Source organism: Bubalus kerabau, chromosome 4 (assembly GCF_029407905.1).
Source record: "Bubalus kerabau isolate K-KA32 ecotype Philippines breed swamp buffalo chromosome 4, PCC_UOA_SB_1v2, whole genome shotgun sequence".
NCBI classification, from domain to species: Eukaryota; Metazoa; Chordata; class Mammalia; order Artiodactyla; family Bovidae; genus Bubalus; species Bubalus kerabau.
Genome location: NC_073627.1, coordinates 72,951,783 through 72,979,166, shown reverse-complemented (window position 1 = coordinate 72,979,166; position 27,384 = coordinate 72,951,783). Strand labels below are relative to the sequence as shown.

The 27,384-nt window shown below is 44.1% G+C and overlaps 1 protein-coding gene across 5 annotated transcripts; it reads left to right on the top strand.

Annotated features, from left to right (window-relative positions):
* Positions 1–938: 938 nt before the first annotated feature.
* On the top strand, positions 939–27,384 carry FDFT1 (farnesyl-diphosphate farnesyltransferase 1). Of its 5 annotated transcripts, XM_055577695.1 has the most exons (8): positions 939–1,179; positions 13,337–13,434; positions 14,469–14,652; positions 18,534–18,662; positions 19,419–19,610; positions 21,598–21,774; positions 23,101–23,253; positions 26,493–27,384. In XM_055577695.1, the coding sequence occupies exons 1-8, from the start codon at positions 1,081–1,083 to the stop codon at positions 26,712–26,714; spliced, it is 1,254 nt and encodes a 417-aa protein (XP_055433670.1). In that variant the 5' UTR covers positions 939–1,080; the 3' UTR covers positions 26,715–27,384. The 5 variants fall into 5 exon arrangements, with proteins under 5 accessions (XP_055433670.1, XP_055433671.1, XP_055433672.1 ...); XM_055577697.1 differs by lacking the exon at positions 14,469–14,652 and having other exon boundaries at positions 1,025–1,179; XM_055577694.1 differs by lacking the exon at positions 939–1,179 and having other exon boundaries at positions 12,962–13,434.

The following is a 27,384-nucleotide window of genomic DNA, read 5'->3' as shown; positions in this document are numbered from 1 at the left end:
GGGGCAAGCTGCCCTGTAAAACAGGGTGATCAGTGTGGGCCTAAATGAGACACCAGCAAAGACTTGAAGGAGTTAGCCAACTGCATATCTGGCGTGGGAGGAAATAGTGCAGGAAAATGAACTGTAGACAACAGGCCCTGGGGCAAAGGAGAGAGGGATAGAAAATAAAGGTGAGAGAGGTAATGAGAATGGGGCGCTACTCATATATATAGCTTTTAGACTCTCATAGGAACTTTGGCTTTTATGAATGTAATGGAGAGACACTGCAGGTTTTTGGGCAGTGATCAGATCTGCCTTAAAATTTTAAAAGGGTCACTGATTGCTGTTAAAATAGATATGGAGTTTGGGGGCTGGGATAGCAATTACTTTCTAGGGCTTGTGAGAGCACTTTCCGTATCATCTTTGGATAGGGCGTAGAAATTCTTCAAATCCTTTTCTGGGACTAAAGCGTGCTCGGCAGCCTCAGGCTGATCCCACCCAGCGAGGTGCGCCTGCGCCGAGTGCGTCCGGGAAGAGCTAATCTGGTCGGCAGGACGAACATGTGGAGGGCTTGTTAACAAAGTCATATTGGACTCTCCGCGGCTGGGCTTTCAGAGGAAGCCAGCCCGGGACCGGTCTCCAACGCCATGAGCTCCGCCTCGGGGTTTCGCAAAGCGAGGGTTCACTGCCCCAGATCCGCGCAAGGCAAGCAGAGGAAAACAAAGGCCCGCCTCCATTACGAGCACCAATCCCGCTCTCCCGCCCGCCCCCTTTTTCACCCTCCATTTAGCCTCTAGGACGTGGTCCTCACGCCAGACTCATGCCGCCGCCGATTGGCCAGCGTCTTCCTGGTGCGAGCGGCCCTAGCCAATCGACACCCGTCAGTCCACCCCGCGCGCTCACCGGGAGCGGCGCGAGAGCTGGAGGCCCGTTGAAGTTGGTGGGGAAATGGGCGTGGCGCCGCCGCGTTGGGTCCGCCTCCGCCCCGCCCCGCCGTCTAGCCGCACCTCCTCAGCCTAATCCTTCCTTGAATGCAAGAAGGGGCCAGGCTGAGGTTTCGACGAGGTGAGCTCAGGGATCCGACTGTCCGCTGCCGCCAGCATGGAGTTCGTGAAGTGCTTGGGGCACCCTGAGGAGTTCTACAACCTTCTGCGCTTCCAGATGGGGGGCCGGCGGAAGGTGATACCCGAAATGGACCAGGTGGGCTGAGCATCCCTGCATCCCCGCGGAATGGGGAGGCTGCGCGCGACCGCTGACTTCTGGGTCTGACCGGCAGGGCCCATAATCGAGCTCAGAGGTTGCGGCCAGCGAGTGCCAGACCCCTCGAGCTCCCTCCTTCCCTCCGGGGAACAGACCCCTATCACGTCAGGCGGCCCCACCTGCCAAGTTTGGTTCACCTTCCGTTACCCCAATATTTGGCCCGGCTGCCCTTGTGTCCTAGGCATTCCCCTAACCCCCAAGTTGTCTTGCTGCTTAAAATGTTTCTATTTGTTAAAGACATTGGTTTTCAAGTAGTTGGCTTCACGTTTCGTTCTGTCCCTGAGATTGATTTTTTTATGTCTTGTAATACGTGGGTTAGACAACCACATGGGTAGATTAATGGGAAAGGAGGTGTGAAAGAATTTTGTGAACATAATGAACTATGCAAATATTGTCAGGAATACCTTTTCTGGAATGAAACCTTACTCATTCTTACAGTTTTCAGTTACACCACCTCCATACGCTTCTCCCCACCTCTTTGCTGCAGTCTGAGCAGTCCCTTCGTCCTCTGTGCTCCCTGAGTTTTTTAGAACACTTATCTACTCTTGCAAGTTCTAATTATTTGTCTGTCTGTCGATTAGCTACACTGTTGGCTCTTTGAAGGCCAGACTTGGGTTTGTTTGTATTTCATCTGCCTCACTCCTGTACCCTTTGTTCAGTGAATTTTCAATGAATAAATATGGTATTTATTCCAACAAGAAACTCATTAAGTGATTTTAAATGAATAGACACATTCAACTGAAGTAGTGGGGTTATATAAAAAGTTATAAATTCTTTTCCCCAATGGAAACATCACAAATACTGTCCTTTGTTTAAATATACTCTTAGTTGTTGTCCTTTATTAAAACACTATAATTTTCCATCAGAAAAAATTTCCCTTTGTGATGTAACTCAGAATCCTTCTCCTTCACAGTCTAGCTTCTGTGACTGCTACCTCTGTTGACCACTCAGCAGACATTTATAAAACATCTGTTCTGTTTTAGGCTTTATGCTGGGTTCAGAAGGGCAGGATAACATGTGTAGACAAATTAGACACCCAAAGAGCTCATTCTCTTGTCCGTTCGATAAAATGTTATAAAATTGTTCATAGAAATTAGGCAGGCACCATAATGAGATGCCTTTTCATGTTACCTCTGACCCTCCCTCAACCATTTTCTCTAGCACTGTTTAATCTTGTATCAGCCCCATAGTCTTGTATCCTGGTTATTTGTGGATGGGTTTTATGTTCCCAAAGTCCCTTTCAGAGTTAAGAGTCTGTTTGAATCCAGATTTTAAGCTGTTTGAAAACAGGAGCCTTGTTTGATATACCTTGATGCAGTGCCCTCAAGAAACCTCTAGTTTTGTAAACAAAAGAAACTTAAGTAACCATGGCAGAATATACACGCGGTAAGGAAATTTACAGAAGGAAAAAGTCACCTCTGCCTGGGATAGGGGATTAGTTTTTAAAGGGATGCCTAAAGGAAATACAGCCTTAAATTGCTCCTATGCCTTGGTTGATAGATATTTGTTTACTTAGGAGAGTCTGGCTAAGAGCGCTTAGGTGGTCCTTTCCTGAAATTATTTGGAAATATTTATTTTATTGTATATTTGTGTGTTTTGAGGGGGTAGAAAAATTCTGTTCCCTATTATCAGATGATGTCAGGGATCTGTGACCCAAAACAGAAAAATAGCCACTGCTTTTACAATCCAAGATGTACAGTTTCCTGGACACTTCCTGGGACAGGTAATTCACTACCTCTGGAGACTGGCCCCCTCCAGACAGTTCTGGTTTTTACGAAGTGTTTCTTGACAGTGAGTTGAAGTTTTACTCTTTGTTCACCCTCTGGAGTCAAGAGAGTCTAATCCTTGTTTTGTAATATGCCACTTGAAGTATCTTAAGACAAGTTTCATTCTCTCCAAGAATAATGATATACAAGCCAAATGTTCTGTGTTCTGCTTGTAGTTATTCATTATATGTTACTTTTTCCAGGTCATTAACCAACCTGGTCTCTCTTACTTTAAAGTCTAGTATTCAAAACTGAACAATATTCCTTAGGTGTGATCTGGTTATTTCAGAACTTTAAATTCCTTTCTTATGGATACTGTATTTCTAATTAACATAACTCATAATTGCTTTAATTTAAAAAATGCACTTTATTTATAAAATGTTTTATTTATTTTTTTAGGCTGTGCTTTGCAGCCTGTGGGATCTTCGTTCCCCAACCAGGGAGCAGACCCATGCCCCCTGCATTAGGAGCCTGAAGTCTTAACCACTGGACTGCCAGGGAAGTCCCTAAAATATTTTAAGTGAAGACAAAAATACTGAAAATACTGTAACAAACCGTTTTTGATTCCATCATGCTGACAGTCATTAAGGTGATGAGCAACAGAGTCACATTAAGCAGAGGGTGGTCCAGATTCAGCTGAAAGCTGAGCACACTTTGTGTGATGGACACAGACAGGAAACTGTGTACCCTCAGTTCATCCCTGATGGAGAACAGGTGTACAAAGGTTAACCTAGAGAGCTTCCCTGGTGGTCCAGTGGCTAAGACTGTGCACTTCCAGCGCAGGGGGCGAGAGTTTGATCCCTGGTTGGGGAACTGGGACCCCAGGCACCCGTGCAGTTTGGCCAAAAAGAAAAAAATTAACCTAGGAAATGCCAAGTCGTCTTAAGTTCATTGAGATTTCAGGAAATTTTAGCGAAGTAGAACCATTTTACAGCAAAAAGTTTTCAGAAAACACAGAGTAAGTGCTTTGTAATGTGTAGGGCCTTGAAGAAATATTAGATTTAGATTAGCAGTGAGGATCATCCATGTGTAAAGCCAGTATGAGCCAAGTCATTTGGTAGGACTGTGCACAGTGTGGGGCTGAGGATTCCAAGTTAGAAGTACATTGTAAAGGGACTTCCCTGGTGGTCCGATGGTTAAGACTCCTTGCTCCCAGTGCAGGGTCCCAGGTTCCAACCCTGGACAAAGAACTAGATCCCACATGCTGTAATTAAGGTCAAAGATCCCATGTACTGCAGCTAAGACCAGGCACAGCTAAGTAAATAAATAAACACTTTAAAAAATAAATAGATAAAGGGGTTTTGAATTAAAAAAAAAGTACATTGTAAAGCAACTGTACTCCAATATAAATTAACTTTAAAAAAAAGAAGTACAAAGTGCAGTGGGTGCATGTGGGAATCCTGGAGCTGAGCTATATTCATGGAAGCAGGCAATGGTCAAATGCACCCATGACATGATGAAAGCAGTATTTTGGGAACAGTAATTTGGCAGGTGAATGGATTAGGGGATTATACTGTGAGTTAAACTAATCAAGTTAATAATAGACAGCATTTGAGTTCTTCTATGTGCTAGACTTGAGGTCTATTATCAGTTAGCTTTCACTGGGTAGCCACCCCAAAACTGTGTGGCCTAATTCTGGAGTCTGGTTGCACAACAGTATGACTGTACTTAACACTGCTGAAGTGCCTGCTTACAAACGGTCAAGATGGGCAATTTCATGTTATGTATATTTCACCATGGCTTGCCTGATGGCTTAAGGGTAAAGACTCCACCTGCTGGTGTGGGAGACACAGGTTAGATCCCTGGGTCTAGACCATCCCCTGAAGAAGGAAATGGTAACCCACTCCAGTGTTCTTGCCTGACAGATCCCATGGACAGAGGAGCCTGGTGGATGACAGTCCATGGAGTCGCAAAAGAGTTAGACACGACTAAGTGACTAAACAACAATATATTTCACCATAATTAAAAAAACCAAACTCAGTGACTTAAAATAACACCTGTTATTTAGTTCACAGTTCTCTGGGAGAGCTGGGGGGTTCTGGTCTGGGCCAGCTTGGGGTTGATTCCTACTGAGTTTGCTCAGTTGGCCAGTTGGCATGTGGCTGGACCATGTGTGATTTACAGGCTATAGGCTGGGGGCTCTCCGCTCTTGACTGGAATTGTGCAAACCCGAGTGTGCACACACTCTTGAGCTTTATGCTTAACTCACAGTTCCTACTGTCTTATTGGCCAAAAAAAGGGGAGCCCACATGCAAAGAGATGGAGAAAGACTCCATCTTCTGATGGAAAGAGCAACAAACTTTATGGCCATTTTGTAATTTACCACACTTAGTTGATCTTGACAACAACCCTAAAGACATAAGAGCTATTGGTACTGCCATTTTACAGGTTATAAAACTGTGACATAAAGTGGTTGAAATATGAATCTCTTAAATGGTGGTTCCAGGATGCTGACCCGGGCCTGTTTGAAGACCTTCCTGCTTCCACTCTGAAGGTCACCCTGGGATAAAGAGCACAGGCTTCTACTGGCCCCAGACAGCGGATCATATCCCAGCGCTGTCGTGTGTGCTCCAGACATATCACAGGCATGCAACAGTTGCTGGTTTCTTCCCTTTCCACTTCTTTCCAATTCTGCTGTATAGTCCCGCCCTCCCTTACTCCCTTCCTTCTTTCCTTCCTTCCTGTATCCATCTAACAGACATGGGACCACTGGTTGCATGCTTGATATTGTTCTAGGAGCTTGAGATTAAACGGTGAACAAAATAGGTGAATACCTTGCTTTTACAAACCTTACATTCTTGTAGAAGAGACAGAATGAAGAAAAAAAAAAGATAACACAGTATTTCATGTGGAGAGAAGCACTACAAAGAAAAAATGATAGCAGTACAAGGGAGCTGAATGTTTGAAGTCAGGGGACATCATTTATAAGGTGGTCATTTGGGTCCAGACACTTATCTTTGCATCTTTTACATTTTTTGAAAAGTGAGACCTGGACTATTCCCTCTTCTAGCTCTAAGGTTTGATGAGCACAGAGTACAATATTTTACCATGCTCAGTGACTCAGTTGTGTCCCACTCTTGGCGGCCCCATGAACTGTAGCCCACCAGGCTTCTCTGTTCGTGGGATTTTCCAGGCAAGAATACTGGAGTGGGTTGCCATTTGCTTCTTCAGGGATAATTTTGTTAGTTTTAGGTTTTCTGAGCCAGTTTTAATCTGAAGCATTTTTAAAAATGGCTGAGTATACCTCTAATTAGAGAAAACAGTTGGACTGTGAAGAAGGCTGAGCACCTAAGAATTGATGCTTTTGAACTGTGGTGTTGGAGAAGACTCTTGAGAGTCCCTTGGACTGCAAGGAGAGCCAACCAGTCCATTCTAAAGGAGATCAGCCCTGGGATTTCTTGGGAAGGAATGATGCTAAAGCTGAAACTCCAGTACTTTGGCCACCTCATGCGAAGAGTTGACTCATTGGAAAAGACTCTGATGCTGGGAGGGATTGGGGGCAAGAGGAGAAGGGGATGACAGAGGATGAGATGGCTGGATGGCATCACTGACTTGATGGACATGAGTCTGAGTGAACTCCGGGAGTTGGTGATGGACAGGGAGGCCTGGCGTGCTGCGATTCATGGGGTTGCAAAGAGTCAGACACGACTGAGCGACTGATCTGATCTGATCTGATCTGAGGAACACCTATGGGACAATGAAAAACCAAACTGAGGTGGGCAGTCTCCAGAGGTAGTAAATTACCTGTCCTTGGAGGTGTTCCAGAAACTGTGTATCTTGGATTGTAAAGCAGTGGCTGTTTTTCTGTTTTGGGTCACAGATCCCTGGCTGCATCTGATAATAGGGAACAGAATTTTTCTCCCCCCTCAAACACAAATGTATAATAATGTGTGTGTGTGCATAGTCACTCAGTCGTGCAACCCCATGGACGTTAGCCTGCCAGGCTCCTCTGTCCATGGGGATTCTCCAGGCAAGTATACTGGAGTGGATTGCCATGCCCCCCTCCAGATCCCTTCCCAACCCAGAGATCTAACCCAGGTCTCCTGAATTGCAGGCAGATTCTTTACCGTCTGAGTCACCAGTTCAGTTCAGTTCAGTCACTCGGTCGTGTCCGACTCCTTGTGACCCCATGAATCGCAGCACGCCAGGCCTCCCTGTCCATCACCAACTCCCGGAGTTCACTCAAACTCACGTCCATCGAGTCAGTGATGCCATCCAGCCATCTCATCCTCTGTCATCCCCTTTTCCTCCTGCCCCCAATCCCTCCCAGCATCAGACTCTTTTTCAATGAGTCAGCTCTTCGCATGAGGTTGCCAAAGTACTGGAGTTTCAGCTTTAGCATCATTCCTTCCAAAGAACACCCAGGGCTGATCTCCTTTAGAATGGATCTCCTTGCAGTCCAAAGGACTCTCAAGAGTCTTCTCCAACACCACTGTTCAAAAGCATCAATTCTTCGGTGCTCAGCTTTCTTCACAGTCCAACTCTCACATCCATACATGACCACTGGAAAAACCATAGCCTTGACTAGACGGACCTTTGTTGGCAAAGTAATGTCTCTGCTTTTCAATATGCTATCTAGGTTGGTCATAACTTTCCTTCCAAGAAGTAAGCGTCTTTTAATTTCATGGCTGCAGTCACCATCTGCAGTGATTTTGGAGCCCAAAAAGATAAAGTCTGACACTGTTCCCATCTATTTCCCATGAAGTGATGGGACCAGATGCCATGATCTTCGTTTTCTGAATGTTGAGCTTTAAGCCAACTTTTTCACTCTCCTCTTTCACTTTCATCAAGAGGCTTTTTAGTTTCTCTTCACTTTCTGCCATGAGGGTGGTGTCATCTGCATATCTGAGGTTATTGATATTTCTCCCAGCAATCTTGATTCCAGCTTGTGCTTCTTCCAGCCTAGCGTTTCTCATGATGTACTCTGCATATCAGTTAAATAAGCAGGATGACAATATACAGTCTCAACATACTCCTTTTCCTATTTGGAACCAGTCTGTTGTTCCATGTCCAGTTCTAACTGTTGCTTCCTGACCTGCATACAGGTTTCTCAAGAGGCAGGTCAGGTAGTCTGGTATTCCCGTCTCTTGAATTTTCCACAGTTTATTGTGATCCACACAGTCAAAGCCTTTGGCATAGTCAATAAAGCAGAAATAGATGTTTTTCTGGAACTCTCTTGCTTTTTCGATGATCCAGCAGATGTTGGCAATTTGATCTCTGGTTCCTCTGCCTTTTCTAAAACCAGCTTGAAATCTGGAAGTTCACGGTCCATGAATCAAGGCAAATTGGAAGTGGTCAAACAGGAGATGGCAAGAGTGAACGTTGACATTCTAGGAATCAGTGAACTAAAATGGACTGGAATGGATGAATTTAACTCAGATGACCGTTATATCTACTACTGCAGGCAGGAATCCCTTAGAAGAAATGGAGTAGCCATCATGGTCAACAAAAGAGTCCGAAATGCAGAACTTCGATGCAATCTCAAAAATGACAGAATGATCTCTGTTCGTTTCCAAGGCAAACCATTCAGTATCACAGTAGTCTAAGTCTACGCCCCAACCAGTAATGCTGAAGAAGCTGAAGTTGAATGGTTCTATGAAGACCTACAGGACCTTTTAGAACTAACACCCCCAAAAGATGTCCTTTTCATTATAGGGGACTAGAATGCAAAAGTAGGAAGTCAAGAAACACCTGGAGTAACAGGCAAATTTAGCCTTGGAATATGGAATGAAGCAGGGCAAAGGCTAATAGAATTTTGCCAAGAGAATGCACTGGTCATAGCAAACACCCTCTTCCTACAACACAAGAGAAGACTCTATACATGGACATCACCAGATGGTCAACACCGAAATCAGATTGATTATATTCTTTGCAGCCAAAGATGGAGAAGCTCTATACAGTCAGCAAAAACAAGACCGGGAGCTGACTGTGGCTCATATCATGAGCTCCTTATTGCCAAATTCAGACTTAAATCGAAGAAAGTAGGGAAAACCACTAGACCATTCAGGTATGACCTAAATCAAATCCCTTATCATTATACAGTGGAAGTGAGAAATAGATTTAAGGGACTAGATCTGATAGATGCCTGATGAACTATGGACTGAGGTTCGTGACGTTGTACAGGAGACAGGGATCAAGACCATCCCCATGGAAAAGAAATGCAAAAAAAAAAAGGCAAAATGAGTCACCTGGGAGGCCCATTAATACTGGAGTGGGTAGCCTGTCCATTCTCCAGCGGATCTTCCCGACCCAGGAATCGAACCAGGGTCTCCTGAATTGCAGGCAGATTCTTTACCAACTAAGCTATTAGGGAAGTCCATAAAATTAATAACAAAATATTTGCAAATGATTTCAGAAAAGGGCCACTTAAGACTTCTTCACTAAACATTATCTTAGTTTCTGTCTTAGGTAACAAAGACTCTAGAGAAAAAGATTTATACTTAGCAGACATGGAGGGCTGAGATTATTTCAATCATAGAAAGATTTTGCTGTAGGAGTGCAGGGTTCCCTAAACTTGATTTATCCTGAATTTTTAGAAGCATATCAATAAATCTGGAGGCATACTGCCAGCTGCAAGCTGTGTGACATCACTTAGCACAAAATGGAAAAAGTGTTTTCTAATCATGAAGCTCTGGTTTCCATCAAGTCTAAATCCTATTATTTAGACTAACATCTTCTCTGTTAAATCAAATCCTGACTCTTACTTGTGGTTGCTTAACTTTCAGCAACAGTTTCTTCATCCATAAAATAGAGATAGTGGCTTACAATCTCTCAGTCACAGTTTCCCAACTCCAAAATGGTCTAAAACAGGTTTTTAATAAGTCTGGCTCCAAGTCATTTGGCGGTATAATGTGCTTTGATTTAAAGTCATCCACTTAGGGTAATTATTCACTGTTGAAAAAGTGTTGATAATCCCAGTTACAGGGAGCCACTCCACAAAGACTGAATATGTATGCTTTTTATTGCCTGTCTTCTAAAACACTACAGATTCTGAGTTCTGCTACACATCTGGCCTTGAAGTCCTTGGGTGGATTGCAGATCTGTATGATACCTTCTTTAAAGGATTGTGTAAGGATCAAGGCTATTGTTTGTATTGTGCTTGGCGTACAGTTGCCACCCAGTAAGGGGTTGTTACTACACTTGTTATTTCGTAACTTCAGTTCTCAAGTTTGTGGGGTTTTCCCTCCCTTCTGAGGAAACCTGTGTTGTATGAAGTCTGAACGGAAGGCTGTGGGGAAGGTTGGTCACTGTCTACTTGTGGAATTGCTTTTCAGCTGGAGCCCCAGTCCTAGGAGGACAGTCCTGTACTTCTCACCACTGCACACTCTTCCCCTCAGTGCCCTTCATCCGTCTTCTGTCACTGGAGAGTTCTTGGGAGCATGCTCATCTATCTCAGCAAAGGAAAACAACAGGAGACTCAAGGGACAGGCTGCGGTAGCTTTAGCTTCCCGCTCCCTCCCCAGTCTCCTTTAGCTCCTGGGAAGCAAGCAGTGGAGATGTTTTTAACAGTGATGTTTTCCATAGTGTGTTTTTTAGTTGTATCTTCCCTGTATCTTCTTGGTAATTTGAGGAAATTGTTACAGATGTATTGAAACAAATAGGTGCCAAGAAAAAGACTGATGGCAGAAGGAGATAAGTGATTTAGTGACCTGGGTCACTTTTAAGATTGTAGAGGGCATTTTTGGAAAGGAGGGGCATGTTCTTAAAGATTGTTACTCTTCAGAAGGAGTGCGATCTAGCTTTGACATCAGCCCCCAAACCCTTAGGTGTAGCTGAGGATGAAAACATTTGGCAGAGCAGGGAAAGGAATCAAGTTGTATGTGAAGAGCTGGCTCAGAGCTCAGAAAAGAGCTGTTCCTTTTATTTATTGTGAAGTTTTTCCTCTCTACATTTTGAGAGAGGAGTTGATGAATTGCTCTTAAAATACTCTCTGAACTGATTAATTTATTCATCAGTCCTTCACTCAGTATTTTTATATGCCAGACTGTATGTCCAAAATGATGTTACTAATATATGGTGCTTAGTAAATATTAATTTTTACTAATAATTTTAAATTGAATTTCACAATAAAATGAAATTCTTATGGTTAAAAAAAAGCTTTATTCTCTTGACAAAAGAATATGTATCTATGTAAATTTAGGAAATATACACAAATGAAAAGAACATGGTTCACCTGGACCCCAGCAAGGTCCCAAGTTTCACTGTTAACATGCCAAAGTGACTATGGGATTTACTTTTATACATATATATATATACACACACACACACACACACACACACACATATTCTTTTAAACCATCCCCTTGTTAGATATTGCAAATTATTTACTGTTTCTCTCTTAAAAAGAGAGTGCAGGGAGACTGGTTGGGGGGTGGTATATGGGAACTCAATTCTCTCTGAACCTAAAACTGCTCTAAAATATAAAGTCTCCATAAAAATAAATACAAAAGAGCAATTCTTTCTGATATGGTTGTGTATTAAAATATGGATTTTTTTTTAAGAAACAGTTTTTGTTTTCCTTAGGGAAGAGTAAATATAAAGTTCATAAGGATCGTTATGGTTCATTGATTTGAAAGGGAAAGATGATTAGAAATCTTTAGAAAAGGAATAATTAGCTTTCCAGAGGATAATAGAGGTAGGTGTGTGTGTGTGTGTGTGTGTGTGTGTGTATGCTCAGTCATGTCCAACTCTTTGCGACCCCTTGAAATAGTACCCTGCCAGCCTCCTCTGTCCATGGAGTTTTCCAGTATACTGGAATATAATATATATTATATAATATATAATAATATAATTATATAATATACTATATTATATATTATATATAAACAATATATAATTATGTATAATATATAATATACTGAAATATAACAGCATAATACTGGAGTGGGTTGTCATTTTCCTCCTCCAGGGAATCTTCCCGACCCAGGAATTAAACCCATTTCTTTTGTCTCCTGCATTAGCAGGCTAGAGTTTTTACCACTAAGCCACCTGGGAAGCCCCAATAGAGGTTTGCTGTTGCTGTTAAGTCGCTTCAGTCGTGTCCAACTCTGTGCGACCCCATAGACGGCAGCCCAGCAGGCTCCCCCGTCCCTGGGATTCTCCAGGCAAGAACACTGGAGTGGGTTGCCATTTCCTTCTACAATGCATGAAAGTGAAAGGGAAGTCGCTCAGTCGTGTCTGACTCTTAGTGACTCCATGGACTGCAGCCTACCAGGCTCCTCCGTCCATGGGATTTTCCAGGAGTGGGGTGCCATTGCCTTTTCCGCTAATAGAGGTTTAACAGGTGTTAAAATAAAACCAGAACAGGACAGTAGTTAAAGAGGTCAGAAAAGATTTTATTCAGAAAAGCGTTTGCAGTAGAGGAAGAGACTTCAGTATAGAACTGGGCTCAGTTCCACACAGTGTAGGGGCGGGTGGATGAAAAATTACTAAGATGAAACCTATGGGGTAAAGAGCATTCTACTTGAACTACCTATCGATTTTTACTGGAGGCAGGCCGGGGCGCTAGGATAAGTGGGGGAAGAGGAACCTGGCCAGATAGTGAGGGTGATCATATATGGGTTATGGGGGATTCTGGCTAAACCAATTTAACCGCGTTCTTGCTAGAGCTGAGCGATGCAAAGATAGCACAGAAGTACAAAGGTTGAGGATTCAGAGGAGCCTGGCTAAAGTTTGGCCGAGGGGAGATTCCGTTGCAGGGGAAAGAGCAAACTTCTCAAAAGAGGACTGGGTTCCCTTAAGCAGCCTATGGGTTCTGGGGAGAAGGGGAACTCAGAGGAAGGCGCAAAGTGGCCGAGTTTTGAGCCAGCGGCCGCGGGGCGGGGCGGGGCGGGGCTAACATCTGGGCGGGGCTTACATCTGGGCAGGCGGCGGGCCGGGTTGTGGGGTGAGAGGGGCTGGCCGCGGGGTGGGCGGGGCCCGCAGGGGGCGGGCGGCGGGCGCCTGCTCGGTGCTCTGGAGCCACAAGCCTATTGCGGGTGAGGGAGAGCACGTCCCGCCCAGCGGTGGGCGCCTCTCCTCTCGGCTCGGGTCTATGGAGGAAAAACTGCGCTGGCCCTGCGATTCCCATGGCCGCAGTCGCCTGCAGCACCAAGGCCATGTCCCTCTTCAAGAGGACTTTGGTGCTGAGTCCCGGCGCGGCACCCAGGGGCGCGGGCACCCCCTCGCGCGGCTGCCCCTTGCCTCCCGCCGCCTGGCCGTCCAAGGACCGGCCGCGGGGAGAGGGCGTGTGCGGCCGGCTGCGGAGCCCCGCGGCAGCCGGCCGCTCGCCCCAGCCCCACTCCAGCACTTCCGCGTCTCCCACCGCCGTTGTGTGTCTCCTCTGCCCGCAGGACTCGCTCAGCAGCAGCTTGAAAACATGCTACAAGTACCTGAATCAGACCAGTCGCAGTTTCGCAGCTGTTATCCAGGCACTGGATGGGGAAATGCGGTGAGTGGCAGAGGCTGCAGTTTTTGACTTGGGGGAGGAAAACTTTGCCAGAGGCCTGCAGAGTCATTCGAAGCTAACTTTTTGACACAGCTCCTTGCGTTGCAGTCTCGGTGGTGCTTGTGGCTTTGCCAGAGCGTGCCCCAGTGGGTGAAGGAAATGTTGGCGGTTGAAACGCGCCTGTGTTTACTTTGGGCCCTTCCAGGCACCTGGCCATCTCATCGTGTCCCTGCCCAGTTCTGTAGGGCGGCGGGGGGGGGGGGGGGGGGGGGGGGGATGTTTATTAACTTTTTTTAGTCCTGGCCGCTGGACCTGTCTCTGAGCGGTTCGTGTATTTTCCTTGGCTTCACTTAGGCTACCTTGCATTTCTAGTATATTGGGTTTATTCTTCTGAAGTTGCCTCTGTGCAGATTATATACATGACTTAGACCAGTTGCCTTTAAGTATGATAGTGTTTGGGCTTCCCAGGTGGCGCTAGTGGTAAAGAATCCATCTGCCAAGAAACTCAGGTTCAGTCCCTGGGTGGGGAAGATCCCCTGGAGAAGGAGATGGCAACCCACTCCAGTATTCTTGCCTGGAAAATTCCATGCGCAGAGGAGCCTGGAGTCCATGAGGCTGCAGAGAGTCAGACACTACTGAGCCAGCCAGCCATACATGATAGTATTTAGACTGAGATGTTATTATGTCTTTTGACTTTATTTTATCTGCAAAATAATAGTTCTGTCTACACATTTGGTCTTTCTACAGTTCTTCATTAGTTAAATGTAACTCATTCTGGGAGTAGTAGTGACATCCAGCTGGTAACATTTTTTATTTTATTTTTTTTAATAAATTACAGAAGTCCATTGTTCCCATCTAAGAAAGGAAAGCTAAGAAGTTGCCTTAAGTAGGAAAAGCTTTGGATATCCTTTCATTGGTCTGTAGAGTTAAGAGTGTAGGAGGGTTTTCAAAATGGCCTGGCAAAAATGAAATGTGATTTTGAAACAGTATCTTTGAATGTTTGTTCACATGCATTAGTAGTTATTCCTTTCTTACAGCCATGCAGTGTGCATATTTTATCTGGTTCTCCGAGCTTTGGACACACTGGAAGATGACATGACTATCAGTATAGAAAGAAAAGTGCCACTGCTACACAACTTCCACTCATACCTTTATGAGCCTGACTGGCGGTTCACGGAGAGCAAGGAAAAGGACCGACAAGTCCTGGAGGACTTTCCAACGGTAGTAGGACTAGTGGGGTGCAGTCGCGTGCATGATTGGTGGGGGGGCTGTCAGCCAGCTTGTGTGCCTGGTTGTCATTGTTTAGTTCCTAAGTTGCTTTTGCGACTCTGTGGACTGTAGCCCCCCAGGCTCCTCTGTCCATAGCATTCTCCAGGCAAGAATACTGGAGTGGATTGCCATTTCCTGCTCAGGGAATCTTCCCACACCAGGGATCAAACTTGTGTCACCTGCATTGGCAGGTGTATTCTTTACTACTGAGCTGTGAGCCTGCAGGGAACTGCAAAACCAGCAGTCTCAGGACAGCATAGCATAATGTGGCGAAGGTGCATCAAGCCAGACTTTCTGGGTTGGTGGCCCCACACTCTTGCTCACTAACTGGTGCTGCCTGTGATCACATAGTCTGCCTGTGATTCCATTCTTTCATCTATAAAATAGATTAAAAGTCCCTGTCTCCTAGTGTGGTTTCGAGGATGGAAAGAGTTACCAATAGGTGGAGCTCTTGCTGCTGCTGCTAAGTCACTTCAGTCGTGTCCGACTCTGTGCGACCCCATGGACTGCAGCACACCAGGCTCCTCCATCCATGGAATTTTCCAGGCAAGAGTACTGGAGTGGGGTGCCATTGCCTTTTCCGGGTGGAGCTCTTAGACAGATGTTATTTGCTGCTATGATAACCAGGATGTTGTTGGTAAGTCCAGCCTTTCTTCCTGTGGAAAGAGCTCTCAAATGCCAGTGTCCTGAAAGATGCTTTGTCCAGTTTGTGCACCCAAGAATGCAGCTGGCCACAGTCACACTGCTGGCCTCTGGAGCACCCTGAGTCTGGTGGCAAACCGTGCAGCTCGCAGTGGGTGGCAGTTGTGGAGTAGGGAGTGGGCTCTTTGCACCTGGACTGAGTGAGGACTGAAGCAGGATGACCTCTGTCATCCGCAGCTGTGTGAGCTTGGATGCGCTCATTAACTTCCTCATGCCTGAGTTTCTGCCTTTGTAAAGTGAGAGCTGTGAGGCCTGAATGAGTTTATACATGTAAAGTACTTAGAGTAGTGTCTGGTACATACTGAGTGTTCTGTAAATATTAGGTATGTAGTCCATTCTGTTGGAGTAAAGTGGATTCTAACTAAAATCTTGAGCTTTAGAAAATTTCACAGATTTCTTTTATGCATGTGCCTAGATCCTACTTTTCTAGGATTTTATCTTAGAAAAGTCATATCTTTATCATATCTTATCACATAAATAAGCGATTCTTCCATACCTTATAAATAAAGGTTTGATTTGGCAACATCTCAATGTTCTCTAGGGGCTTCCCAGGTGGCTCAGTGGTAGAGAATCCACCTACCAATGCAAGAGATGCAGGGTTTGATCCCTGGGTCCAGAAGATCCCCTGGAGAAAGAAATGGCAACCCACTTCAGTATTCTTGTTTGGGAAATCTTCCAGACAGAAGAGTCTGGTAGACTACAGTCCATGGGGTCGCAAAGACTCAGACATGACTGAGTGACTGAGCATGAGCACCAGAGGCTTTCTAGAACAATCAGTGTATGTGATGGGTTAAATTAGAGTACATCTTTTTCACCTGGTGCTAGTGGAGACTTGTAGTCTTAGAGATCTACCTCCAATCATAGCTTGAGGAATAACAAAGGGTTACTTTTAAATGATACTAGCAGTAATAGCATTCATTTATTGAGCTATGGGTTATGAAATGCATTTCATTATCGATTCATCATCTTTATTTTATATGAATGGAGTTTAACATGTAACATCTATGATACACTGTTCCCCATGTTTTGTATAGATGAAGAAACTGAAGCACAGTTTTAGTTTTAAGCCCCTTGCCTGAAATTACCTGTGCAGTTAAGTGGCAGGACCAGGATTCAAATCCAGAAAGCCTGCCTCCAGAACCCTCCTACTCAATTCCTGGTACGCTTTACTGTCCCTTTAAAACATGGTTAAAAGGAAAATTTTGTGATTTGAGATAGTAGCATTAAAACATATACATTACCATATATAAAATAGATGGCCCGTGAATTCCCACACAGGGAATTTGCTGTGTGATGCAGGGAACCCAAAGCCAGTGCTCTGTGACAACCTAGAGGGGTGGGATGGGGAGGGAGGTTCAAGAGGGAGGGGACATGTGTTTACCTATGGCTGATTCATGTTGATGTATGGCAGAAACCATTACAATATTGTGAAGTAATTATCCTCTAATTAAGAGTAAAATAAAGTTTTAAAGAAAGTAAAACTTTACATATAGGTGAAGTGTTTTGATCGTAACATCCCAAGGTTTATTATTAGGGAGGTTTCTGTTTACATGCTCCTGTCACCCTTGTTGGGAATCTGGCCTTTCTCCATGATACCAGTGGATTCTCTTCCATGTCTTCTCTTCTCATACTTAGCATCACTAGAGAGTGGCCCGGGGACCAAAAAGTGTACTATAGGTGGGAAACAGAATTACTTGGAGGCATAAGAGAAAGCACCTCCTGGGTGACCTTGCTGAGCAGAGGTCCTTCCCTCAGATTTCTGGGGAAATGGAGAGCTCTTCACTGTCACTCTGCTAGATATTTGTTTTCGTGTTCTGTACAACGACGTAGTAAGTACCAAAGAGCTGAAATTGGTTCACATTCAGCAGTGAAGTGTGTATCTTGGAGGGTTTGTTTTCAAGCCTAAGCTGCCCCTCCCCCAGCTGGCTGGCCTTGCCCCTTTTATAAATAGAACTGACCCAGCCCCTTTAGCTGTTGAAAGACCAGGTCCTCTCGAGATTCAGGGATTTAGATGACCTTTGGTAGAGTCGCTGATTTGCTTCAGTCCACGTGGGAATTGCCTTTGGGCTTTGTCTTGGAACAGCTGTTCTGGAAAGAGCAGTTCTGGAGAGATGGAATTGATTTTACGGATTTTAGGGGTTTAACAGTCAATGTTTATCAGAATAATCCTTAATATCTTAGGCTTCTGAGTTCTTTCAGTGCCCTGCAACCAGCTGAGTTTCCCTCAGGTCCTTACATTTAGGTGTTTCCTGAGGGAGTTTTTCTAACCTTTCTGTAAATGTAGACCAAGTCTACATGAGACCAAGATCTCAGCCTTCAGATCCTTAGCAAAGTCTGTTCACTACTTTTCGTATTTTGTGGATAGTATATTATTTGAGAAGTTTCATGGTATTTAATATTTTATTTTGACAACCTACAAACACTTCTTTGAACTTAAGTAAGATACTTATGCAGTAGCGATGAATTTTAAAAGCATCAATAATACTTTTAGACATTAAAGCTTGGGCTATGGGAAAAAAAAAAAAAAATTGGATAGCCTGCCTCAGATTGAACTAAACTGAGTTGTTTAAGAAATTAGAAAGTATAGCTTTATAATGGATAAGACACTATAGCTTCATGGCATGAATTCAGAAACTGATGATGGAAAATGGTTGTTTGGTCTCCTCAGTGGAATGTAAGCTCTTAGGGCAGGTTACCTGCCGGCTGTACCCACAGCAGTGCTTGTTGCATAGGGAGCACCCAAGACTGCACAAATGAATCTTCATTATAATGAGGCTTGTCTGAAAATGAGGTGTTCTTCCTAAAATTCTTACACTTAGGTTCAGTTTTATGTTGAAGCATCTCATTTCTCATTAATTGGGAAGGTGGGCATATAATAAGACTTTGCATCTTGAGTTTGGAGACTAGCATTTTTATACCCTTCTATTTTAACATGTGTGAAATTTGCTGAGCTTGTTATTCAATATGTAGAAACATCGTATAACATAGATTTAGGCTTACTGCTGGATCGTTTGGGGGTCTTCACTAACAAGTTCTGTTACAGCTCTGCTTTACGATCCATAGGTACCATCTTGTTTCCCAGTTTTAATACATGTTTCATATTTTCTGTTTTTTTATGACCTCCATTTCAGATCTCCCTGGAGTTTCGAAATCTGGCTGAGAAATATCAAACAGTGATTGTTGACGTTTGCCAGAAGATGGGCTTTGGGATGGCGGAGTTTCTGGATAAGCGTGTGACGTCTGAACGGGAGTGGGACAAGGTTAGTGTCCCTGTCGAGCATTGTCGGTGTGGGTGGCACCGATGAAGCTGGCAGCACCCACTGTGATGTTTAGGATGAAGAAGAAGTGGTGTTTTTACAACCCAGTGGTAATGTCTCCTCATAAACACTTAGCAGTCTTGTGTTACCACTGGGTTGTTTCTGAGGACTTAATACACAGAGCTTAAAACACATCCTCATTATGTTAAAAAAAAACAAAGTACTACCATGACGTTCTTTTACATAATGAAGATTTTGAGACACTGCAAGATCTTAAAATGTCTTCAAGATTAAACTCTACTTAGTATTCTAGTTTCTGTTAGACTATTCCTTATTCCCTAAGGGCCTTTACTCCCAATTTCAGATATCAGAAAGTTTACTGTACTCGGTTATTTTTCCAATAACCTTTTATTCTAGAAGCAGTGCGTGTGCATTGTACATATATATCTTTATATATATATATATATATATATAAAGATATAGAAAATATAGAAAAAAAGAAAAAGAAGAAGAAATATCACATGAGCTAGAGATCACAGATCTCTGATGAGCCAGAGATCATTTTTGTTAAGTCTTTTGTATCCATCCTTCTTGGAATGTTTTTTACTGCTTACATGTACATGGTATATAATGTGTGCGTGTGTGTTTAAAGCAAAATGGGATCTCTTACACTGTCTGGAACCTGGCTTTTCGCAGCTAATGCTTTCTAGTGCCCCTTTAGTGAAAGCTTCATTATTAACTCTAAGAACTTTCTTACAGTACTGTCACTATGTTGCTGGGCTGGTCGGAATTGGCCTCTCCCGTCTCTTCTCGGCCTCGGAGCTAGAAGACCCCTTAATTGGTGAAGACACAGAGCGAGCCAACTCTATGGGCCTTTTCCTGCAGAAAACAAACATCATCCGTGATTATCTGGAAGACCAGCGAGAAGGGAGAGAGTTTTGGCCTCAAGAGGTAACAGCTTCAGGGGGTTTGGGCAGAATTTTGAACGCTCTCTGACAACAAACCATTAAGTCCTGTTGGTTGCAAGTGACAGAAACACAAATCAAGGTCCCTTAGACAACACAGGAGAATATGCAGACTAGGTTAGGATTTAGTTTGCTTCAGGGAGACTGGCTGCATCCATCTAGGAGTTCAGGCTGTGTCCCCTTTTTCTTGGACAGGCTTTCTCCAGTGGTGGGTATAACGTCCCGTGACTCACTCAGAGGCTTGGTTCCTGTGTCATAGTTTTTGGATTTTCCCAGATTCTCACCAAAGGGAAAAAAAAGAAAAAGATGAGAAACTCAAGCTATTACCCAAAACCCAGCTCATGGATAACATGTCCAAAAGCACAAGCGACAGAACATCCCCAGGAGCTCCAAACCATGAATGGTGCAGGCAGCACACCAGCTCCACAGATGAGAGCTCAGAGTCTGTGCAGGACAAAGCCAGAGCAGCCACAGGGAGCTCAGATCAAACAGGTGTTCCTTGTCAGACTGTGTGTGAGTCCACGAGGGCCGTGGTAAAGCCTACAGGGGCTGGAGTGGACTGGCCCCCTTGAACTGGACATGGACACTGACCAGCCAGGGTTCTCTTCCTGGACTGGGCCACATTGAGGAGTGAAATAAAAACTGAGCAGCTGGACCTAGGAGAGACCTAAGTGACATCAGCCAGATATAACGCATGGACCTTGTTTGTTTAAGATCCTTATTGGAGGAAACTCAGTGGGGAAAAAATCAGACAGTGGGACAATATGGCTGCTAACTGGATAATCTGTATTAAACATTTATCTTTAGTTAACTTTTAGTTGTGATAAGATATATGTGCAAGAAAGGTTCCTGGTCTTTTAGAAATTCATAATAAAATATTAAATGATAACATATCAGGATAAAATGATAAATACAATGATTATTGGGATTTTAAAATAATTTGGGGGCTGGGGCAGTAGAAGCCAAGCATCAGTAACTGTTGAAGCTGGCAGATGGTTACATAGGCGTTCATTAACCTTTTTCTCCAGGTTCTGCAGGACAGTTGAGTACCATCAATCTGAGTGAGTTTAGGTGCAAGTTAAGCATGGAAAACAAATTTGATTTTCCGTTAAATCTCTTAGTCCTTTTAGGCCCAGTCATTTCTTTTGGGGAGTGTATAAAGTTATGCTGCTGCTGCTAAGTCGCTTCAGTCATGTCCAACTCTGTGCCACCCCATAGACAGCAGCCCACCAGGCTCCCCCATCCCTGGGATTCTCCAGGCAAGAACACTGGAATGGGTTGTATAAAGTTATAATAAGTGTTATTCTTTAGGAAGTTTAAGAATACCTAAGAATAAAAGTAAGTTATTTGCTAGCTTCAGAGAACCCTCTAAGTAATATCATTAAAGATCATCAAACCAATCCCGTTGTTCAAGTTGAGGCTGTTATTTCACTTTCAAGTTACTAGGATCAAGGAGGGTAACGTTCTTATAGTAGACACTCAGCTCGTTTCCCCTGGATAATTTGTTCAGCCGTATTCTTATCAGAATTGGGAACATAACGTTAATCATTAATTATTTTGAGTCCTGGACACCTTGTGAATGTTTAATGTTTATCTTACAATGCCGTTGTAGCTGATTTTGTTATAGCTGGTTATTTTTTCAGAAGTAGACAATTGCCTTGCGAAAATCAGGAGGCCTTTTTGGCCTGAGGTCATCAAAGTATTGCTCCATCTGTGCTGAACTAATTGTCCCAAAGGGACACTTTCCCAAACACTTAACTTAACTCTTGGTTGTGGTTAGAGTGTAGTTATAATAGCGGTGGTTAAAACAGATTCAGTCTTTTTTTTTTTTTAGATTCAGTCTTGATGAAAGGTGAGGCCGCGGCAAGATGGACTTTGTATATCATAGTTATTTGCAAAGGTCCTTTCATGTGGCTCGCGCATTGCTCCCTTATATATATGCTGACTTGTCTTTAATCTGCTTATCTGTCCAGACTTGGAGCAAGTACGTGAAGAAGCTGGGTGACTTTGCTAAGCCAGAGAACATCAACTTGGCCGTGCAGTGTCTGAATGAACTCATCACCAACACACTGCACCACATCCCCGACGTCATCACCTACCTCTCACGACTTAGAAACCAGAGTATTTTTAACTTCTGTGCTATTCCACAGGTACGGAGCGAGGAGCCTGATGAGGAGAGGGCGGGATGCTGGGGGTGGGGATGATGGAAGGCATTTACTATTTTGGTCTATTTAGGAATGGAGAGTTCCTTAAAAGACGACTCTAGTGTTTTTCTTTCTTTGCCCAACAACCACCACACTCAGCTCAGCCTTGAGGTTAATTAAGTCTGTGCTTTTCCAAAAAATTCTAGAACCTATTTTCCCATCAGCTACTCTATAAACTAGTTACTTTGATTCTTATCCTCACTATTTAAATCGAGGACTTCAACTCCAGATTTTATGAGTTCTGGGTGAAACACAGGTGAAGCTGTTATTAAAAAGTCATAATTAAGCACTTAACTTTTGCTGTCCTTTTCCTAGATCTTGGGATAACAGAACGTGAAACCTGAGCCTGTGAAACCTAGGAACTTAATTTTTAAATCCCTTTACCAACTATTTCAGTTTTTAACTCAAAGTGAAGAAAGTTACAGGATTTAGCTGATTTGGAAACTTGGTTTGGTCTTATTCTAATGACCAGTCTTGCCCAGCTGATGGAACTAAAACCTCCGTGCTGGGCTTATATATGCCATGTGCTTAGTTGTGTCCAACTGTTTGCAACCCCGTGGACTGTAGCCCACCGCACTTCTCTGTCCATGGGATTTTCCAGGCAAGAATAACAGAATGGTTGTCATTCCCTTCTCCAGGGGATCTTCCCAACCCAGGGATTGAACCTGGGTTTCCTGCATTGCAGGTAGATTCTTTACCACTGCACCATCTGGGAAACCATATGCTGGAATTAGGTTTCCATCTATCCTAAAAATAATTTACCTTTTAAGCATGGGAGACCATTATTACCCCCTCACACCCTACTTTTGTCCCCCACAACCCCCTGTACTTTTTTTTTTAATGTATAATGATTATGTTCATTGTAGGAAAAATAGGGAGAAAAAACAAAATAGTGAAAAATTTTCAGATACTATTTTGGAATATATGTTTTTCAGATCTAATAACTCATTGCCTTAGCATGGAAGTTATTTGTTACACTGGATTGTGTGTTTTTTTCCAAATAAAAAGGAACTTTTGTGACTAAATTATAGAATTATTCAGGACTGCAAAGGGCGCTTGATTCTGTGTGTTGCTGAGAAAGGGAGGCATGGGAGCTGGGGTGTCTTGGCGTGCTTTCTTTATGGGTGTTTTCTCTTGGCTGGCTGCAGCTTAGCCCTTTGGTGCTCTCTGCCCATGTTCTCTTCCCATCTCATGATGACTGGTTACAGTGCGGTTTCTCACATGTTTTCATGAAATGAGATGAACGTGTTTTCTGTCTCTCATTATCCATAGGTCATGGCCATTGCTACTTTGGCTGCCTGTTACAATAATCAGCAGGTGTTCAAGGGAGTGGTGAAGATTCGAAAAGGGCAAGCGGTCACCCTAATGATGGATGCCACCAACATGCCAGCTGTAAAAGCCATAATACACCAGTACATGGAAGAGGTGGGCTTTATTTAATAATGTTACTATTTAAACATTCCTTCATATTGGGATATTAGATGATCTCAACAACTCGCAGTGTTATGGCATAAAGACATGGGTTGGTATCTTTTATTCCAGAAGAATATGCACAGGGAGCCGACTGTTGGGAGCTTCCTGGTGCCCTAGTCAGAGGGGATAAAGGAAGCCAGGTCTTACGATGGCGCTCCTAGGAGAATCATATTTTTTGAGTTGGAAGGTGAAGTTAGAGGCCAACCAGGCTTCTCTTTTTATGGCTGATGCATGTAAAGCCAGGTCTGTGGCTGATGACATAGCATCTGAGGGGATCCAGGATCGCAGGCTACACTTCCTGACACCCCGTCCAGTACTTCATATTATGGCAAGGGCCTCAGTGGAGAATCCATCGTGGAGAATTTTGACAAAGGAAAACCAAGAGGCTGCAACTATTTCTAAATTTTGTAATGTCGATCTCATTTCATATGCCAAAATGCATCCCATAAAACAGAGCATGCCTGTTCTAGAACTTTTTCTTAGAGGTTGGGGCTCTCTACTTGCCAGGCCCTGAGCCTTACTTCTCAAGTGAGATGATTTAGCTTCCTCCTCTTCCGAGGACATTTAGTAGCGTCTGGAGACATTTTTGATTTTCACAGGGGGTGTGGGTGGCTACCGCCTTCCGCTGCATAGAAACCCGAGAGGCTTAGGTTTGTTCTTACTGAAGACTGAACTACTGCAGAAGCAGGTGAAAACATAAGACCTCCCTCCCCACAGGTCACCACTGCCCCTAGTTTTCTGATCCTTCCAGTCCCTGGGTTATGTTTTGACCGGGATAAGATTTATAAGAGCAGTTTTATCTAAAAATTCTATAATACAATGACTTCCTCTGATTTCCATTGCATATTGCACATTTTTCTTGTATTTCTTTCCTGTCTTCCATCTGCCAAGTTTTAGATCTCTGCATTTCTGTGTGAGGCACTTATAGAAGGTATAGAGAGCAGGTTTTTTAAAAAAACCCAAAATTCTTTTACTGACTGGATGAACATGTCCAGCTATTGACCAAAAAATAGCTACAAAAAAATATTGACCAAAAAATGAGACTTGGGACACTGGGGTTCACCGTTTAGCCAGCACTTACTTGGGACTTACTCTGTACCTGGCATAGCAGCCAAAAAGGTGGGTACTATTAATATCAAGGAAATTTGAGGCTCTAACACCATGGCTGGGGCCATAATTTGGACCCAGGTCTGGCTGACTTCAGAGCCACTGTTCATCACAATTCTAAAGGCTTGAATTACCCTTTCTGAATAGTGACATTTTAGGTACCGTTCCCATTTTATATAAATTAGAAACATGGTATGTAGTTTATAGTTCAGAGAATAGTTTTATAATTTTATTCTGATCATTGATTTTAGAAAACCATGTTTTTAAAATGTAGGCAGTTCCATTGCTGTATTAGAATTCATATTTTATTAGGTATTTTCCATCACTACTGGAATTAAAGCCTAGTTGGGATTCACAGTTTGACTTAGGGCAGAGCAGGGCAGGCCGCACACAGCTGGCTGACCCCCTGATTTCATAAATGACTTTACATTAGGACACAGCCCCATCCATTTGTTTCTGTTATCGTCCATGGCTCCCAGGGCTCTTGAGCAGCTATAATAGACAGGGCCCACAACGCTGAAAATACTTTTTTAGGCCCTTTAAGAAAAGTTTGCAGGGACATCCCTGGTGGTCCAGTGGCTAAGACTCTGTGCTCGCCTTGCAGGGGGCCCAGATTTGATCCCCGGTCAGGGAACTAGATCCACATGTTGACCTATTGACTTGCCACAACTAAGACCTGTTGCAGTCAAATAAATATACAAAAAGATAAAAAGTTTGCAGACCTTTGATCCAGGGCATCGATTATTTTATTTAAAATTACTCTAGTGAAACTTAAGGTATTTTAGAGGAAATATTAATAGCCATAAGTTTATTTGACTTAAACTGAAAATTTCTGAGTCTCAAGGAATGGAATGTGAAATGGTTTTAATGTCAGCCTTAAGGACATTTTGTTAATAAACTTTCAAGTGACGACGTTTAGTATGAAGTCCACGAGTTGTTGGGCATTTTGCTGGTGGCCAGAGGTTAGCTCGCATCCTGTCTCTCCTCGCTGAGCGTGTAAGACGGGAGGACATTTACCCCTGGGGTGCCTGATTGCACATGCGCAGGGAATTCAGGGCTCTCACAAGTCTGAAGTGCGAAGGACGAGGTGGAGCGAAGCCCAGATCCCCTGAGCAGGGCAGCTGCTCCTCAGGGCCTCGTCCTCTGGAGCCGCCTCCACTGGAAGGCAGTCTGGGTACCTGGCAGCTGGTGAGAAGCTCCACCAGCTATTTTGGGACAAAAACAAATGCTCAGGCAAACAGCCAGAAACTTCTACTTCCTTCTCTGCTAAAGATGATTCCTTGGCAAGGACCAACTTTTTCTAGCAGGTGGAGCTTCCTGTTTGGCTGTGGTCCGTGCTTCTCAAACCCCGTGGATCCTCTTGACTCAGGGCATAGTCCTGTGCCCCCGCAAGCGGGTTAGCATTTCTGTTCTTGAGTCAGAATGCGTCTATCCCAGGATGCCCAGGTGGCGCCTGTGAGCACAGTTTGAAGAGCAAGCAGGGGATTGGACGTCTGAACTCTTTGTGTCCCCACCCCCATGCTTGTGCTCTTTCCCTCCTGCCCTCCTCCCTGGCTACTCCACCCCACCAAGGGTGATGGGTGAGAAGGGAGCCGAGGAGGCCCTTGGCCAGACCTGGGCATTTGGGGTAGGTGTCCTAGAAAAACTTAAGCTGAGGCTTGGGCAGGAGGGAGCCTCAGGCTGAGGACAGAACATGGGAGCAGCATTCCCAGGCAGAGGGAATGGTGTGAATGAACAAGGAGGGGAACAGGAGCGGCATCGCAATATCATTTCCCTCCACCACGTCACTCTGCTTCAGCCTCAACAAAGAATGTGGATGCCACTGGCTCTTTGAGGTGCTGGGATAGAGCCCACTGGGACGGCCCTGCTGCTCCAGGATGGGCTAGGGGATCACCCAGGCTAGGCTGATATCCTGCCTTATTAGTGGAGTGGTTTGGGGTTGTTACTTTTGTATTCAATGAGCCTCAGTTTTCTCACTGGTGAAATGGGCATAAAATGCCTAGCTGTTGCAGGTTGTCGTAAGAAGTGAGCACAGATATTTATAAGGTTTTTAGGATTTACTGTGTTTTCCTCTTTCTCAACAGATTTATCACAGAATTCCCAACTCTGACCCCTGTTCCACTAAAACACGGCAGATCATCTCCACCATCAGGACACAGAATCTCCCCAACTGTCAGCTGGTCTCGCGGAGCCACTACTCGCCCATCTACCTGTCGTTCGTCATGCTCCTGGCGGCCCTGAGCTGGCAGTACCTGAGCACCCTGTCCCAGGTCACAGAGGACTACGTTCAGACCGGGGAGCACTGACTGGCTCGGTCTGGAGACTGAACGCCCCTCCTCCCCAGCCCCCATCTGGGAAACAGACTGACCTTCTCTTCAGGGATGGATGTGGGCTCCTCTTTTTTCCCCTCCTGTTTTAATCCCTCAAAGAGTTCTGTGGGCCTGGACCTTTAGAAACTGTGACCTGTGGTGGAGAAAAAGATAGGATTAAAGGGAAAGGACAGCTCAGCCACCTGTACTCACTTGTGCGGGGTGACTGACGCCGAACGTTCACGGCTGCCATCAGGGAAGGGGCTGCATCCGGGGCTGCAGAGGAGATCATAGTGTGAATACAGGCTAGAGCTACAATTAAGTGTATTTAATGCAAAACAACTTTTGAATACCTATCACAGTAGAAAGTGAAGGGAATTTTCTTTCCATTCACTTCTTGTTTTTTTTTTTTTCATCATTTTGTTTCTTCCAGTGGACTTGAATGTAGCAGGTGTGAATATTTGTAGAGTTCTAGGAAATATTCCTAAGAATGCAGACTGTCTGCTGCACATAAAGCCTAGGAGGCAACTTCTGGTGAAGTTGGCATCATTTCCTTGTTTAAAGGGAGTTTAGGTTTCAGGATTGCCGTCGGTCCCTTCATAGCAGGTGAGTTTCCAGTCAAAGCTAATGTTTTTGAGATTTTTATAATAAAGAATTGAATTATTCA